The 19,192-nt window shown below is 44.8% G+C and overlaps 1 protein-coding gene across 3 annotated transcripts in view; it reads right to left on the bottom strand.

Moving 5' to 3' along the window:
- The window catches only part of PTPRG (protein tyrosine phosphatase receptor type G), a 709,729-nt gene that overhangs the window by 51,418 nt on the left and 639,119 nt on the right, over positions 1–19,192 (bottom strand). For 2 of the 3 annotated variants that reach the window (XM_044253275.1, XM_044253274.1), the window contains exons 14-15: positions 18,539–18,625; positions 5,636–5,727 (exon numbers count right to left, since the gene is read on the bottom strand). In XM_044253275.1, the coding sequence (XP_044109210.1) occupies positions 5,636–5,727; positions 18,539–18,625 (179 nt within the window). The remainder of the gene's footprint in view (positions 1–5,635; positions 5,728–18,538; positions 18,626–19,192) is intronic. The other variant, XM_044253276.1, reaches the window with a different exon arrangement.

The raw sequence follows: 19,192 nt of genomic DNA on the forward strand, positions 1-19,192 counted from the left end.
ATCTTAAAGGAACAGTTTTACCACCTCAGTATCTTAAAAATGTCACAGAATTAAGTATTACTTAGCATTATGAGGGGACTGATCCACTAAGTTATTGCATTCAATTATGCTTTACCTTCCCGGGTAACAATGGAGAATCTATAACCATGGAACATTGGATTCTGAAAAATTGTTAGTGAAAGATATTAAGAGTCAAAGCCCCTTTCATTCTCCTGAACAAGTCAGAGTTCAACTTATCTGGAAAACTAACCAACCAACTAACCACTGTTCCCATATATGCAGCAGGCACTGTAACTCCAAATTGTCCTGATGACAGAATTGATGTCACTTCTATGGTGACTGGAACCTAACTCCAAAAGCACTTCTTTAATTTCTTTCATGTTGGATAAATACTCTTGTATCTGAAAGAGTTATTTCTACTGTGGCTACCCGGCCTTAGCCATCGCATTCACATTCTCTAGCACTTCCGCATTTTACGTAAGTGTAGGTGAGATCAGGAAAAAAAATGTCCTCATTCTGACAAGACCGTCTTTGCTATGTTAAATCAGGAGAACACACTGAAGATTCTAAACTCCTGAATTTCAATTCAATTCAGGAAAATTAATAACTCAGAATTCCTCAAGAATTCCTATGAATGGCTATCTCCAAAGGCCGAGTGATCAATTAGCAAAGCTCTCTTTAATCATTTGCTTATTTGATAATACTTTTGAAAAAGTTAGCGTTAACTTACTGATTCTACTTGTGCTTTGGGATTTGAAGACCAGAGCTGTTTCTGCACTTCAACCACAGCAGAATCACCCAAAAGTTTCAATGTATTTATAAATTTCTCCCCATGTCATTTCAATCACATATTGAAATGTGCCTATTTTTGCATAGGGAAGGAAAGTATAGGTGGGTGGAGAGCCTTTTTCTTAGAAAGTAAGAGAACAAAAAGGACTAGGTAACAGAGGTAGAGAGGAGTTTTTGGTAAGGAGGAAACTTCAACAAAAGAATAATGAAACTATTCAGAGGCCTGTAAGAGAATTCAGCCGAGAGGCAAAAGGTCAGGGCTGGTGGAAGAACTGGGGGGGGGGGGACTACAGGGCATGCTCACATGTATTTGAAAGGCTTTGGTTTAATGAATCAATATCCAAATGAGGGGCTTGAAGGCTTGAGATAGCAGAACCTTCGGAAGAGCCGACCAAGGTGGTGTCAGAGCCATTTCCCAGGCATCTGTGCTTTGAAGCCATACAGAGGAATTCCAATGTTAGTTCCACCCTTCCCATCAGCTTGGGTGAATTAATAGGGTCTCCGAACCTCAGTTTCTGCGGCTGTAAGATGAGGCTATCCCCTGCACCTGTCTCTGTAGGACTGACTGTAGTGAAAATAATCCATGGCGTCAGTAAACACTCAGTATCTACTGTAGGATGATGTTTCCTAAAAACAAGGTTAAATGTAAAGGAAGTTCTCGGAACAGAGCTTATTACATAGTCCAGGGATGACCCAGAAGCTCTGTTTTGTAACAGTTTGGTGCCTGAATTCTCAAACTTGCCCTGATGCATCCGTAACTTTCTTAACCCGTATAATGGTTCAGAGTTCACTAGAGCAGTGGTCTGGAAGTCTCTCTTTTTTTTTTAAACAATCAGTTATAGGAAAGGAGTTCAAGTGATAAAAGTTGTTAAATCGCAGGCCCAGTAGTCCTGTTATTAGGTTTTGAAAAAGGATAAAATAACTCAGGTTGGGTGCCTGGGTGGCTCAGTTGGTTAAGCATCTGCCGCAGGCTCAGGTCATGATCCCACTTGCTCTCGCTCTCATAAATAAATAAAAATCTTAAAAAATGATAACGGAGCTCTAGCAGATAGAACAAATACTCCCTATGAAGTCTGTAAATATTGTATTTTTGGAAATAAGAACAATGAGATAATTCCTAGGGTAAATCATTCAGAAGAATCCCAAGGAGGTCTCCACTAAGGAAAAGGGTTGAAAACTTTACCAGAGTGAAAATAGCCCATGAATTTGTTAAAAAGTGTGTTTTTCTTGTACTGAATTTCTTCTGCATGACACAGTTGGATGCTAATAACCAGAAGAAACCAGAAGAATAAAGAGAGCACTGGATGGTTAGAGTGCATCATAAATGACAAAATATTTTACAAATGGGACTATTACCCAGGTCAGTGGGGGGTTGTTTCCGAGAAAGGGAGAGAATGGGATTAAACTGGAAAAAAAAAATTTTTTTTTAAAAAGATTTTATTTATTTGACAGAGATCACAAGTAGGCAGAGAGGCAGGCAGAGAGAGAGAGAGAGAGAGAGAGAGAGGGGGAAGCTGGTTCCCTGCTGAGCAGAGAGCCCGACATGGGGCTCAATCCCAGGACTCTGAGACCATGACCTGAGCCGAAGGCAGAGGCTTTAACCAACTGAGCCACCCAGGCGCCCCAAAACTGAAAAATCTTTAAAGAAAGGTCATGGAGAGCAACTTCTTCCCAGTTAAGGGTGAAATGAAATGAGTTGATTTGTCTTGGCATGTTCCCCCTAGTGAAGGCTGTGCCACCTGGGAAAACAGAAGAAGAGTGGCTTCATCTTGGTTCTCTAGTTCTTGACCCTCACACTGCATAAGGGATTCCAACTCCTTCACTTCCACAGCTGCTTAGAGCTCCTCGAGGCTGCACCATGTCCAGTGAGGCACAGCTGAACACCACGGATTTCTCAGTCAGTGGAGAGTCCGGAGCAGTTTTCTCTCCATACACTTACACTACCAGTGAGTATGGAATGAGGAAAAACTCACATTTCCAGAAATGCCTTTGGGTTGTGGGTACAGTAGTTCCCCCTCATCTGGGGCTTTAGTTACCTGCACCTGTAGTCCGGACGCAGGTGACCCTCCCCCTCCTCCCCATGTATGGTCAGAAGGACCACAGGAGCCCAGTGCCACGTCACAATGCCCATGTCATTCCCCTCACCGTGTCTCGTCCCATAGGCATTTTATCATCTCACACCATCACAAGAATGGTGAGGACAGCCCAATGAGATATTCTGAGACAGACACACGTACCTTTTATTACAATATATGGTTATAATTCTTCTCTTATATTACTAGTTATTATTGTGAATCTCTTACTGAGCCTGACACATAAATTCAACTTCCTCACAAGTATGTATGTAGAGAAGAAAACAGTATACACAGGGTTTGATAAGACCTCAAGTTCCAGGAATCCACTGGGGGTGGTGGAATATACGCCTCACGGAAAAAGGGGGGTGGGGTGGGGAGAACTACTGTATTTACGATGGTGATTGAACAGGTAGATGGGAAATGAGGCAGAAAACACTGAAAACACCTGTCCAGCGGTGTGGCACGGCAGGCACAATGGATTGGCAGTTTATGAGGATTTTAGTGAACTGAAAATCTTCAAGTCCAAGGCACAGAGCAAGGTGTGGTGGGCCACACCAACTAAATTTGGTTCAGTGTTTGGGACAATCTTAACCTGAGTACCAGGCAAATGCTCATTCTCCACAGCTACTGGGATGAACCATACTGTGATTTGGGAAGGAAAGCTTCAACAACGGACATTTCTGGGTTATGGTTTCCCAAATAGTTTTACACATAACACCTTACCTGAGTTTTAACACTGCCTCAAGTGTGGGGAGATCAAGCATCCTGTTTACAGATTCTGGAAACTAAGGCTCAGAGGGGTCAAGGCAGTGGCCAAAGCTTTCACAGCAGAGGCAGGGTGAGATCCTAGGTTTTCTGATTCCCCATCCAGTGGGAAAAGAAAAGAAAAATGGAAAGACAGCCCAAGAAGTATCTCACCATCTAACCTTTTAAAATGTATTTCAACTGCACAGGTACCCACCAGCTGTATCTGTCAGATGACTCAGGGCAGAGGAAAGAGAAGCCCCCGGGCATTTTCCAGAGGCCAACACATACTCTGGGTGTCGCAAGAGGAAAATGATTACACACATGTGCTAGTGCGTGACTCCTGAGCTTGGACAAAACTACTTATTCCGTGTAAGTGCAAGACTGAGGATCCCTGTCTGCTTCTTCACCTTTCAAAAGCAGGAGTGGGATTTCCTCCACCAAGACTCAAGGGTAAGGCTCAGCGAAGAAGAATGAAACAGAGCATAAAACCTACTCCATCTGTCTGGGGATGGATTAGCAGCCATGAAGTGATCCAGTAAGAACTCACCCAGAGGCTTTTCTGCTACCCCTCTTGTTTCTGTGTGACAAGCTTTGATGAGAGAAGGTGACCAGATTGGAGAAAACATGGCCAATTCCACCAATACCCAATGACTTCACATATACTGACACATAAAGGTCCAATTAACTTCCCAACCGTAACCGCACCTAGTGAAGTTTTGTTTTTTAAATATTTTATTTATTTGATAGAGAGGGCATGCTCACAAGCAGGAGGAGCGACAGGCAGAGGGACAGGGAGGAGCAGACTCCCCACTGAGCAGGGAGCCCGATGCAGGGCTCTATCCCAGGACCCTGAGATCCTGACCTGAGCCAAAGGCAGACGCTTAACCCACTGAGCCACCCAGGTGCCCCTCATGAAGGTTTTTCAACAACAGAAACATTCTGTGGCATGAAGAGAACGACTATACCTCTGAGCTTCATAGATATAGCCTTTGGGGAACCCGAATAATGCTTTGCTGACATGAATTCATTTATTCAGAGAATTAAAGAATGCTTACTATGTGCCGGGGACTAACTAGCACCAAGGAGACACCCACTGGCCTTTATGAAGCTCTTGTTGTAGGAGAAGAAGACAATAAACCAACAGCTACAATACATGGCATATCGGACGGGGAAGACCCTTCTGGAGAATGAGGGAAGCTGCGGGTGGGTGGGAGGCAGCGCTAGGGGAAAAGCAGTGCTTCTGGTTACCAAAAAAATAATGTCAGGAGGGTGGATGTCGGACATATTGAGAGATAGATATTTACCAGAACATAAAGAAACCCACAGGAAGAAAGTTCAGATTTGGCAAAAAAAGGCAGGGATGCCAAACGAACAAGCTGGGAGCCATCTTCAGTTCCCACATCCCATCTACCACAACGAACCAGCTGCCGAACTTCTCAGCGGCACCTGCCGGGATACATTACATCGTATTCCAACCAGTCCCGACCCCCAACACCAGCTGAGTGTTGCACCTTTTTTACCCAAGGACCCATGAAATGAGTCCTGGACCAAGAGTGTATCCCGAGACTTCCCCACAAGTTCCTAAGAAGCAAAACTTCCAATGCTAAGATAAAGTATTTGCAGAGGAAGGAATCTCAAGAGAAACCTCGAGAAAACCTTATCACAAATTGTGATTTAAAAAAAAAAAAAAATGTAAGCGCAAGTTGCCTATCAAAATGAAACCCGGTCCAAGAAGACTGCAAATGATCTTTGTTTTCCCTTTTGTCTGCTGGTACTTCCCCTCCCTGTCCGTGAGTCTCTCCTGTATTAACTCATAGCTATTTGTTCCTCTTAAAAAGAGGACTCCATCACAGTGCAGTTATGTAAAGGAGAAAAGATTTCATTAAATCCCCCTTAGGGAAGGATCTCTTAGGGCAAGCTTTCAAAGGCTAGGAAAATAATATTTTGTCATGGGTGTCACACAAAAGTACCAACAAAAGAGGAAAATGATTAGCCCGCTGGAAAGAAGAGTGTGTCTTACTTACCCGGAATAGGGATAATAGGGATACTTTCATTGGGGACGACCCGAGGTGAACTGCTATCTTCCACATAGAAATGAGCTGTCTGAAAACATTTCCTGTGCAGCAAAGAGAAAAACATGCAAACAGTGAGACCAGAGAAATACACTTGGAGTTCATTTTTTCCCATTCTTCCTCACAGATTTTACCAGCTTTAAATACCACACAGCACTGAGTGCAAGCCCATGGAAAAGTAACAAGATTTAAGAAGGACAATATTCCATCTATTGGAAGAATCCCCAATAGCCGAAGAATATATATATATATATATATATACACACACACACACACATGTATATATGTATTATATATTTTATTATACCATATCTCTCCTGAGAGTTGAAAGGAGAAAGCTTACTAGTGAACTGCTCTAATCCACCAAAACTTGGCATCCACAGAGCAAAATTGGCTCCACACACTGTTAGGATGGCCCCACAATAGTTCTAAATTTGACCCATTAAGAAGAGTCATTTGGTTTTCCCACACCTCCAGCCCCAAGTTCAAAACCACACCTCAAACCCTCCCAAATGCAGTCATCAAACAGCTCCAAGTACACAATAGCAGCACATTGTCAGTGCTCCGAAGGCCCCCAAAGCTACACACAGCTCTCTAAGAGGTCGGAGGGCTCGGAGGGGGCAAGCCCTCAGAATCCGGGGCCCTGGCCAGACAACAATGGGGAGAAGAACCTGGAGCTCACAGGTGTCCCCTGCCTGTTGTCTGTGTTATTTTACCTGGACTTCAGGCAAAGCAGGGAGCAAACACTGGTCATCACAGGACACGCAGTGCACAGAAAAGCCATCAGCAGCTCACTCAGCCTCTGCCTACTGATGCCGGCTGGCCCTCGGCTTTCCAGCATCCACGTCACTGCTCATTGCGGCCCTAATGAGCTGCCGGAAGCACAGGCTGAATATTTAATGAGGCTGCTCAGCGTGAACGGCTATTGTGACCAGAGAAGGGTCCCTGTTCATCTGGCCGAGGGGCTTCACAGTAGCTGCCCCTGCTGCTGGGGCTTTTAGCCAAGCAGGCGGCATCCTTCTGCTGCTCGGTGTCCCTGGGACCCAGCCCGCTCCTGGGGCGCCCCACACCAAGCCCGGATGACACACTCCAGCTCTGCTGTTCCCAGGGGCTGCATTCCAACCACTAGAGTAAGTCAACTTTTCTTCAGAGCTGTCTTTGCTCATTTAATCCAAAGTATCCTGCAATGATTCCGCTGGGCACGGCACTTTTCTTTCAGCAGCGCCTGTTTCCAGACGGAAAGCAGCTCTAACCGATTGTACATTTGGGCACTGTTCTAGAAGCAATCTGGACTGCTGCTCCATGCCATTAGGGGGTTCTGAACATAAGTCACTCCTACTCGGCACATGTCTTGCAGGACTGCTCTTGCAAATGATGTTCCCCCTCCCCCATGAATTGCCTGGCATTCATAATATAAATAATAAAACAAGTTTTCATCATTCATCGTTAGCTGTCTTTACCTAAATTTGGAAAGAACGTCAGTCAGTCTGACTTAAGCTACATGGATATGAAATGCACAAAATGTTTTAGGGCTCTGATAATAACCAGATCTTCTACTGAATGTGAAAATGATGGAAATCCATGTGGAAAAACACACACACACACACACACACACACACACCCATGATTTTGTCTGAGGGAATAGCTTCTTTCTGTTTCTAAATCAGTCATCAAATTTTCTAATCTCGGATTCCTCTCTCCCTCAAATTTGCATGGATTTCCAGAAAGTAGCATTCAAATAAAAACACAGGTGATGAACTCCACAAGTGAGGTACAACCTTAACCGCCCAGTGTCGTAGCTAGAGATGACCTGCCTTTGTTGAGATACTGGACCACTCAGAACTTCGTAGCCCAAAGAAGTGTTCTCCAACACCCAAACAAATGACATGCAATTCATCAGGTCAGACTTGAACTAGCTGAAAACAAACACACACACACACACACACACACACACACGCAAATAAGCCTCCTATTTTGGGACATAACTCCTACACCTGTTAAATTTCTAATATATAAAGCTATTAGTACATGGAACTGCTATTGGTCAAGGTAGTGCTCAAGTCAGGGGACTCTTGAAAGGATAAACTGTATCATCGATTCTTTTTCTGGAAGAAGGCAGGCACGCCATCCACTCACTGTTATGTGGGGAGCTAGCAGCTTTGCATTCTCTTTGGGGAAAAAGAAAAAGGGCAGCGTGTACCGAAGCACATCACACCCCAGTGCGCCATGTGCTGCTGTGTATAATGGATTTTCCCTGGAGCAAAATAAGCCTGTGATTGTCAGAGAAAAGTGCACTGCCGCAGATGAAGGTCAGAAATCTGGGAGACGCAGCTCTCCACATTGGCACCTCGGTGCAGGTCAAACCTACTTTCCTCCCACACAAGGACTCAAGTGGACAATGACCTGCAGAACTTTGGGGAAACACCTTCCCTCAGAATAAAGGTTTCGGGGGACTCAGCAAACATCAATCCAGCACCCCCCGCTCGGCACGGAGCAGGCAGGCAATGCCTTCTCCCTGCAACTGCCTAGAAGCTTTAAAGCTGCTTCCTTAAGCCCGGCCAAGCATTCAAATTGCATACATAATACATGATGTCAGCAGAAAAATTAGGAAATACAAAGGCACGAAAAGGAAAAGCAATCAATTAAAGTTACTCCAAATCGTCTACCTAGTGACCAACACTATCGGCATTTGAGGAGTATATCCTTCCACGCTCTTCCTCTTTTATTACTGTCCCTCAACATCTGCGATGAGGGGCCAGTGCAGTATGAACAAGACAGACAAGGCGCTTCTCTAGGTCAAGATCCGCCATAAACAAGTCAACAACCGATTTCACGTAGTCAAGGGACATGAAGAGAGTAAGACAGGCTGAGCCTGTCACCACAGCTGAGACCCAACTGAAGAGGATTAGCCAAGGGCAGGGTCGGGGAGGACAGATCCCGGCAGGTCAAAGAGCTCGTTCAAGAGCAGAGTGAGCTTGCGCGTTGCAGGAACGGAAAGGACGCCAGAGGTAAAGCAGGGAAGGGCGGCAGGAGGCAAGGGTGGAGGGGTGGCCAAGAGCCAGATCGTGGCAGCTCCAAAGCCACAAGTGTCGCTGGTATCTGCGGGAAATGGAAAGCTGACCAAGGGCTTCAGTCAGTGGGGGGCACAGTCAGACTCGTTTCCTTCCAAACGCTCATTTTGGCTGCTATCGGACGAGCAGGGAGGACAGGACAATAAAAATGGAGTGAGGACATGCATCGGGGGCTCCTGTTGTCATCTCACCCACACAGAGACACACGCACAGTTCTTTTCTGTTGTGTTTGTAACACAATTAAACCATACTGTACTAACTCCCTTACAACAAATAGGAACTGACACAGTCATTAATGCTGGCTTTCTCCCCCATTTTATGGCTGTGTCACATGGTCAGATATTTAGCCCTTTAATCATTAATTACCAGAGGTCTGCTTTTTTTTTTTTTTTTTAAAGATTTTATTTATTCACTTGAGAGAGTGGAGAGAAAGAAAAAAAAGAGCGAGCACACAAGCAGGGTGAGCAGGAGAGGGAGAAGCAGATGCCCTGCTGAGCAGGGAGCATGACACGGGACTCGATCCCAGGACTCTGGGATCATGACCTGAGCAGAAGGCAGAGGCTTACCCGACTGAAAGACCCAGGCGCCCCTGGCGGTCTGCTTTGACTGAGAGGCTGATCCAGATGCTGGTTTGGGGTCAACTTTTCACTACCACCGACCACACTGAGGTGAACTCTTCTGTGTGCAAAATAGACCCTGTGGGTTTAATACCTAAGAAAAGCAGCTGGTCCAAGGGTCCAAACATGACCCTGAGTCTGAACTCACTCCTTTCAGAGAAGTCCCACAAGAGATTGTTTTTGGCCTTCAGCAGTATCCAGGGATAAACAAGTAAAGGCAGGGATTTTGAAAATGAGGGAAAAGAAAACACAAGTTTTCATGCCTCTAAATGCTTCCACTGTGATGTGTTCGAAGAGGCAGGATTGTCTCTCATTTTGAGCTCAGGAGAATGGGGACAGAATTTCTGAAAATGTTCAAGGGGGTCACTGTGCATACAATTTCAAATTTCTGCCCGGGTCCGATTCGCTTTCAACTTATTCTAAAAATGCCCCTTGAACGAAACAGATTCTGGATCATAAAGGGCCATTTTTCTAAAATTATCACTTCTTTACAATGAACATTTACTTAGCAAATACCTTAAAAAAAGGAAAGAAAACAATGAAGTGCACCATGTTTGGAATGAAAAATACATTTACAAGTTAAATTACCAATTACAGTCTGTTGGGTCCCCACCATACATTTTATGTTCTTCCCTTTCCCCCTTTCTTTCATCCCTTCCTTATTGTCCCTCTACTCACCACCAATATGTCTCCCTTGGGAACTGAGAACAGTTAAATTTTTTCCAATGACTCTGAACAGCTTAGCAATGATCCAAATTAGGTTACTTCTGCTTCCCTTAATCTACCTTTGCAACAGATTCTGCTGATACTGAGTTTCCTAAATTAGGTACACCTTCATATTGGAGGGTCCTGAAGTCAGTCAGTCAGTCAGTCAGTCTCTCTCTCTCTCTCACACACATAAGCACACAAGTCAGTAAGGTTTCAGTCAAGCGGTGGTTATCAGTGAGCTACATATCTATCTCTTTGGTCTGGGGAGCTTTTAAAACGCCCATGCTAGATGAACCCACCCCTAGTGATTCTAGCTGAGCAGCTCCATGGTTGGGGAACAGGCCTGTGTCATCTGGAAAAACTCCCCCGAGGACAATGGTGTGTGCTGTCCCTGGTTAAGAAGCGCAGTGATACAGGCAGGGGAAATGGTTCCAGACTTTAAGAAAGCACCGAAGAAACAAAAGAGTCTCAGATGGCACATACCATGAAAGTGACCATAAAAGTAAGCATCTAGAATTTATAGGGTCCCAGATGGGATAAAAAACCATAGTTGAGAATTCAAGGACGTTAATGTAATCCTCTAAAATTCAGTAAAAAATAAACTGCATCTCATATACTTAAATAAGAATTTGAAAGGTCTTCTCCTCTGTTTCTGTTGGAACCTAAGTTCTCAGAAAGAGGATGGCATTTCCTGAAGTTGAAGCATCATCGTCTGCCACCCATACTGGAGAACTGTCTCCTCAGATCACAGACTTCGCAAGTGAAAGTTTTTCTTCCCAAAGCGACTCTTTAAGTCACCTTCGTGGACAGTTCTGCTTACCGACCAATTAAATTTTAGTTTCTGTCATGGAATTGAACTTGTATTTACTTGTTAAGTAACTCATGGATGTTCTGATGTCCTTATTCCAAGTGTCCTACCATGTGAACGGAACTGAAAAACACGGAGTTAGATGGCTCTCTCAAACTCATCCCCGTGAAGAAGTATCAAGATAGAGTTACAGCAAACATTCACTGAATGCTTCTAAATACAAACAATAAAGACACCCCGGTGGGCACAAGGTCATTCTCCTCAGTTCCAACTCAAGAGTTGTGGGGACCAGAAGGCAAACAAAAAGGGAGATGCGCATTTATCGGTCTCTGAGTTGGTGCACTCCTTACATGCCTTAGAAAACCTGCCTCTCAGTATTGAATGCCAGTCTATGTATTTAAATGTATACATTTTTTAACGGATACATTTTTCTTATAACACAGATCCTAAATCCAAGCCAAGGGTTTCTGGTGCTTGACCGAAGATGGCCAACCTATTAGATATAAGTGCATCTCATGAAAAGTTCTAAGTAGCAAAATGCAAACACACTTGCCGTATCACTCTCCATTCATCCATTTTTAGAAAACGAACGTGGGCTCTTAAATTTTAAGACTTCTAGGAAAGGCTTGACTGGAAGTCAAGAGGATAACGTGGGATACCTTCTCTAGCAGCTCATCAAACCGATACAGATTCTGGCCAGCAGTCCTTTGGTCTCAAGCCCAACCCCATGATCCGTGGTCCAGGCCCGTGTGGTGCTGGAGGTCTCGTGCACGGATGGATCAGTCAAACTTGCGTACAGCCCACGGACACATTAAGCGGGTACTCATGAAGTCATGATCGTTTGGTCCTGGACTAAAATTTCTACAAATAACCTCTTATTTCTTCAGTTAAGGGAGAGATTTTGAAGAGAGAGGTTTTTTCAAACACCAAGGAATCTGTGCTGGAGAGAAAGCAATAAATACAGTAGACATCCACCAGGATCCGCAAGCCCTCAGTGTCGGCTCTCCGAGCTCCCCACTAGAGTGTGCACGCACACAGCCAGCACGGGACAGGCCTGGGGTGCTTAACTGCTTCTCTGGATGAGAGAGACAGATAGACGGATGGACAAACGCTCCTCCACTGCACTGCAGCTGCTCTGACAGCATTTTATCAGCATCGGTAATTACTCAAGTTACAGAGACTAAAATGCAGCCAACGAGGAAGAGGAGGAAGAAATCTCTAGACCTGGACCTGCACTTCTCCCTCCCCATCTCCTTCCAGGAATCTGACACACCCTTAACCCAGAACCCCCAGAGTGACCAAAGTCCAACGGAAAGACTCATTTCTGTTGCTTCAGTTTCTTGCCCCAGATACTCACATCGATAAAACTTTGCTACCTTCATTCTTAATTACAAACCCTTCCTGTCCCTCTGGTAAGAATCTGGGAAATAGGTGACAGAGACTTTTCGAGAGTAAGCTGCTGATCTTGGGTCCGGGAAGGCTGAATATTGGAAATATTGGAATTCCACTTAGCACCACCGTGTATTGAAAAGGGTCCTGAAAAGGCAGCATGTCAGCCTTGCTTACAGGACCAGTTTCTGAGATGTACAGACATCTGGGTCAAAGCATACGTCCCTTCTGACAAGCGATGAGAGGTCCCATTGTTCTCATTCTGGGTCCCCGGCTTATTACCACACTGCCCTCCACCTCGCTGCCGCGGGGGCCCACGCAAGAGAAGACCACAAGACCGTTCCTAGAATCTTCCACAAACCTGGGATGACAAAATAATGGAACGGTGTGTAGGGGTCAGAAGCCCAGTCACTGTCTTCCAATTAAGCTCCACGGCTTTATCATCATATCAGGGTGACAAGGACTCTGTCATGCAGCGTGCAGCTCAAAATGCTAATGGCGGACTAGAACAGGCAGTTGGCTGAGCTGCAGCTGCATATTAATTAAGCAATCTTAACTGATTTATATACTGCCCTCATTTAAATTTACAGTGCCATGCCTGCTAATAATCCCATTTATTTTCATGCTGTTGACTACAGAAAGCACATTAATATTGACTTTTGTGAATGAGTCTGTTATAGTAAAACATGTATGAATAAGAGCCACTTATAAATAGAAAGTTGAGAACATTCACATGCCTTCAAGGAAGATGATTGCAGGCTGTGTTAAAAAGATGGGGATTGATTTATTAGGGCAAAATGTTTTTGGAAATTGAAGTAACAAAGACAACAATAGAAGGAAAAGCCTGTGGGCGTTGCTGGGCTTTTCCTCAAAGGGGAGAGTCTGCTTGCAGTAACTCCCGGGTCCCTCTTGGAAAAGAGCCCACTTTAAGTTCGGAGCTGACTTTTTTTTCGGCTGCCACCACTCACTTGCCGTTCAGTTCCCTTTACTGTATGTGAAAGGATTCTGTTTGTACAACTCCATTTATCCTTGTATTATCTTCCCAGGACGGAATCTTCTAGAAAGAAGAATTCAGAATTGCACTGCTCATTTTCATAGTCTCCAAACCGTAAAAGGCACATGTGATCTGACAAATATCAAAGTACTTTTGGGAATCATCAAATGACATACTTCACATCGGGGCAATTCTGGAAATCCTGGGACATATGGTTGTCATACCTTAGATAAGTACAGCCTGTCAGATGTGAGGAGGAGATGAAGGGAAGAAGGAAAGAGGAAAAGGGAACCAAAAACTATGAAGACAGATGAGGTGTGAGAGAGGATATGTGTATCAAACGAGAAGAGGTTTCAAAATATTTTAGACCTCACATGGTCAGGAGAGGTGGCCCATTCAACTCTTATTATAGCTGCAAGTGACAAAAATCTGATTTCTGCAGCAAGAATTTCACTGGAGGATACAAAGTGCTTGCAATTACCGACTGAGGAATGTGGGAGGAAATTAAATTATATGCACCTAAGTGGTCTCAGCACAATACACTTTCATGCTCAATATTAAGTTTGCCAACCAATCCTCAGTCCTAGGAATGACTGAAATTGTGCTAATGCTTTCCAGGAGATAAGACAGCAGAGGTCATTTCATAAACCACATTTTGACCAGACCGAGAACATGAACAGAGCAGTTTTTATGTCGTGACTGGCTTTCAGCAAGGGAGCTCTAACAGCACTGCCCAGTCCTCTGAGCTCTTACCCAGAAGAAGGCTTCAAGTTGGGAGCTTTGAGGTAGCTGTCCTGGAAGGTTCTCAATTTTTGGACTGAGGCTTAAGGGACTCTCCACCTCCCCTTGCCACTGTTTGAAGGCAGGGACACAATCCAGCATGGATGGAGGCGCTTAATGGGGACAGGATGGTCTGACTCCTTTTGGGCGGAGGTGGGAAATGAAAACTCACATTTTATTCCCTGCACATGATTTAACATCTGTAACATATAGTGTTCCGGTAAACACTTATTGGTGACTATCTCATGAACATGTTAAGTCAGTCATACTTCACCAGGAAGAGTGTTATTTTAAGGATTTAGCGAAGTATGACATGTCTTTTCACTAAAGAGTCCTATTTAGTACTTTCTAAATACTTGGGACCATCTGGGAAAGAGAAAAGTTGATCCAGACATCACACTATCAACCAGGTCAAATTCCAAATGATTTAAGAATTCAACATTAAACTTTGAAGCCGTAAGAGTACTAAAATAAGTCATCTCAGAATGGAGGAAGACTTTCTAATGCAGACACAAAATCTGGAAACCAACAAAGAAGTTTATGGGGAAATTTGAGTATATGGTGTCAAGGAAACAGCATGAATATAGTTCAGAGACAAACCACAGATGAGGAAAAAAAATATCTGCAACCCTGATTGCTGACCGTCATCTCTCTCGATTAGAAAAAGACCAACAATGCAAAGGAAAAATGAGCAAAAGACCTACAGTTTAGGGCAAAAGAAACACAAAGGACAGGAACACGAAAGGTACTCTGCCTCACTCATGATAAGAGAAAAAACAGTCCAACTATACTAACGCACCATTTCCCCCCCACCCATGAGGTTGGAAAAAGTCACCCCCCGTTTGACAACACACGGTACTGGGTAAGGTGCAGGGAAACGGGGACTCCTGTGTGTTGCTGACAGAAGCTGCGCTGCATGTGGCACCAAGGAGGGCAATTTGGCGCCATCCAACTAAATTACAAACGGCTATCGCTCCTGACACAGCCCATTTCCCGACTCTGTCCTACAGACAGACCCTCCACTTGCACAAGGACATCAAGTTATTCACCTTGACTGCTTGTAATAACAAAAGACTGGGAACAACCCAAATGACGGCCATACGGGATTGCTGAAATCAATCAGGACAACTATAGAGAGGAACAGTGTGCTTCCGTGAAAAAGAACGAGGAAACCACAGACACCTAGAGAAAAGTGCATTAAGTCAAACAAGCAAGGTGTACCAGCGTTCTACCATGTGAAAGGTCTGGGGATAGAGGTTCCTATTTGCTCACACAGCCTGCCCCCAATGTCTGGAAGAAGGAGGACAAACCAGCAGTCGAGGTTACCTATTTGCGGGAGTCAGCTGGGTGGGTGAACAGACGGGAGATGGGGGGGTATATAGAATATTAAGCTCTTTCATTTTCAAGTGCGTCAAGTATGACCTATGCATAATTTAAGTCAATCACTGTGTTATTGGAAAATTAAATACTTGGGTCTGATTTTTTTTTTTAAACATTTATTTATTTGACAGAGATCACAAATAGGCAGAGAAGCAGGCAGGGAGAGAGAAGGAAGCAGGCTCCCTCTGAGCAGAGAGCCCGATGCGGGGCTCGATCCCAGGACTCTGGGATCATGACCTGAGCCGAAGGCAGAGGCTTCAACCCACTGAGCCACCCAGGCACCCCATGATTTTTTTAAAAGATTTTATTTATTTATTTGACAGACAGAGATCACAAGTAGGCAGAGAGGCAGGCAGAGAGGGGGGGGGCGGGGCGGGGGAGGAGCAGGCTCCCTGCTGAGCAGAGAGCCCGATGCAGGGCTCGATCCCAGGACCCTGGGATCATGACCTGAGCTGAAGGCAGAAGCTTAACCCACTGAGCCACCCAGGCATCCCTGGGTCTGATTTTTAGTTATTTATTTTTTTCCTTTTCCGTTCTGGCGGGGGATAATCGGCTATCACTTCTTGCAGCCAGTGTCTGGCCTTCACGGGCTCTGTCCACGTGCAGACTACACAGGCATCCCCCTCCCACCGTGGGCGGGGACCGTTCAAGGCAAGTGAGGTCAGACCAAACAGGCATATGGCTATTACCCTGGGGTTTATGTGCATAGACTTCGCAACAGCTACTGTTAACTGTCTGGACGGTTGCTATTCAGGCAGCTTTTGGGGCTCTTCTCCTGATTCCTGCCACATTTTGGACAGGATGCAGACCAGGACAGGAAATGAGAGCGGATAAAAAGAGGCCATGGCAGGAGATGAGAGGCTGACGGCCCTGTTTCCCGGAAGCACCTGCAGCCTGGTAGAGGAGGGCAGGGCCCTTGTTCTCTGGGAGGCTTTTTATAGAGCAGCAGAGGATAGAACTGGGTCAGGAGGCTGCTGCCAAGGCTCCTGGGATAAAGAAGGAGGGAGGAGGGGGAGAGTGAGCTGGTGGTCTTCAGCACACACAGCCGTCAAGAGGAACGAGGAACTGTAGGCTCCGGAGGAACGGACAATGGCAGGGCAACCGCCTAAGGAATGGGGGTGATCTGAGCCCCTGGAGGACAGGACCTCTCCCTGGCCCACTCTTCATCATGGATTGATTAGCAAAGCCCATCCAGCAGTGAGGAGAAGGGGCGCCGCTCAGGACTCAGACTACCACGGGGCTGTCCCACCTCAGCCACCACAGCTATGGAGCCCAGACAAGTAACTTCTCAGAGTCTCTGTCGTCCCATCCTCTGGGTGGGGAAATATATTACAGGCACTAAGCACTTCACATGTACTCCATCATTTCCTCTCTGCAACAACCCCATGAAAAGGAACTATCACTGGACCTACCCTTAGATGATGACAACAAGGCTCAGAGGGCTTTGTTCAGTTGCTTAAGGTCCCACAGCTGGGAAGAGGTAGACCCACGGTGAGAACCTGTCTCTCTCTGAGCCAAGGTCTGTCTGTCTTTGCTACTACATGATCAACAAAGTAAAGTAAAACACGGGATTCATAATCAGTGGATTGTACAAACACTTAGAGCTTTCCAGGACAGTACTTAACTTCTAGGTCTAAATGAAAGTCATCATGCTCTCCCCAAGCTTCTGGCACTCAGAAGTGGAGAAGGAACCAGAGAGACTGGGCAGTGTGGGACAAAATACACCCTCCTAGGAACTAAAATACATCTGTAATAAGCCATTCCCGCATCTGGGGCTAGGAACATAAATCAGAGTTATGATTTATCAGGCCACCTAGCTGTGGCATCGTGTCTGAAGAGAACCTTGAATTAGATGGGCGTTATCTCTGTGGGGCCTGGGAGCTGAGCCACTCTGTACCGTGTTACAGTCAGAAACACATTATGACAGACTGGGCACGAATACTAGGCATTTACATGATGTTGAAGGTACTTTCTAAGACAAGAACTTGGGATTGAGCTAAAGCTATGCAGAGGGATTTCCTGTTTCACTTTTTACCACTGGAGTTTTGGAAACAGATTAGAACACTGAAATAAAAAGTAGAAAGATCTTAGAAAGAATAATTATATTACCAGTGTCTACAGTTACCCCTTTTCCCTGTAAGGTCAAAACCATACCATGTAGCTTAAAAGAGAATAGATCACAGAATTTCTCATTCATCTTCCATAGTTCTTGTACTCTACCTTCTCAGATCTCCTAAGTATACCTGATTACAGTCGATGGGTATCTAAAATTTTATCTCAATGATCTGACTTATCCTCAACCAAGGCAGATGAATCATTCCATGTAAAAACTCTAAGGCAAATACTATAAATTTGTTCACTGAAAGTAATAAGAAACTACTCACAACACAGTATTAGGGAATTATTGTAATTGGCAATATTAAAATATTAATTACCATATTAGAGTTTGTATAGATAAGCCTTATAAAAATATTATCAAGAGGCCCATGTGGGGTGATTAAGATCACATGATCAGGACTTCTAAAGGTTTGCTGTAAATCATTCCAGGACAATAATTTTCCCCAGTATTCAAGCCACCTAGAACGTGTGTGCTTTCATTTTTAAAAAATTTCACTCTTACGGAAAAACACGTCCTTTATCTCCATTAGCTCACTTCTCTCTTCCTTTCCTACTCTTCTTCCTTAGCTTATGTATACCTTTAGATTTCTAAAAGCTATTTTTCACTTGTAAGGCTAAATGCATGCATTTTTTTACAGCTCTGAAACATGCAAACATCTGAAATTTTGGAAAGATAATGGATGCAACTGACATACAGACACACCAACACAGAACATTCCAGTATGTCCCCTTCTAGAAAGAAACACCCCCCACCCCGAAACCACCAAATAAAGCAGAGCAAGCACACGCGGGACACACTTTCATTGCTACCAGCTACCCGCAAGCCATGTTGGTATTTCTAATTCTTACTTTTGGGAGTTGGGGTAAGACAGGTAAGTTGCAGTTTTGTGCTGTCTACAGGACTTTCATCCCCAGAGCAACAAAACAAAAATCCAGCAAGCCAGTCCCAGCCAAAGAGGCATCCCCCGCTTAAGCTTGACCGCCCCTCACCTGCTCCCCTTCTCTCCTCTCTCCCCAGAAGAAGGCACTTCACGGAAACGTCTGGGAAAGCCCTTGGACTTTACTTTGTTACACCCTCTAAACAGACAAAAAACAAAAGAGAACAGGTATAGAAGACAGTACTTTCAATCGACCACCAAGAGTTCCACATGAATGCCCTCCCTCCCACCTAACACAAACATACCCAGCATCAGTCCGAATTTGGGGCATTTTCAAAAGAGAAAGCTTAGACATAAAGGGGACTGGGTTTATCAAGATTTTTTTGCGGTTCCTTAAGGAATAGGAAAATGGGAACTTTGCTCTTTAAAGTGATGGTTACAGGTTGGAAACCTGTAGGACTCCCGGTGTTGATGGTAGGTAATGCTATCGCAAATCCAATCATGACTGGATTTTCCCATTCATACATTTAACCTTCGACCTTTGGGAAGATCCTTTGGCAAATGCGATCATTTAAAACACCATTAAAGTCAATAGAACTCAGCAAGAATGTCCTGGGGATCATCTGAACCTCCCCTCTGTCTGTGGCAAATGTACATGAATGTGGTGTCTTTAGACCAATCCGGGTCTTGTCTTCTCCCCAGGCATGCCTCTCCTCTCAGGACACTTCCCAGATTCACAAACCAGACGGGGAATTGGAGGGAAGCC

Source organism: Neovison vison, chromosome 6 (genome assembly GCF_020171115.1).
Source record: "Neovison vison isolate M4711 chromosome 6, ASM_NN_V1, whole genome shotgun sequence".
NCBI lineage: Eukaryota > Metazoa > Chordata > Mammalia > Carnivora > Mustelidae > Neogale > Neogale vison.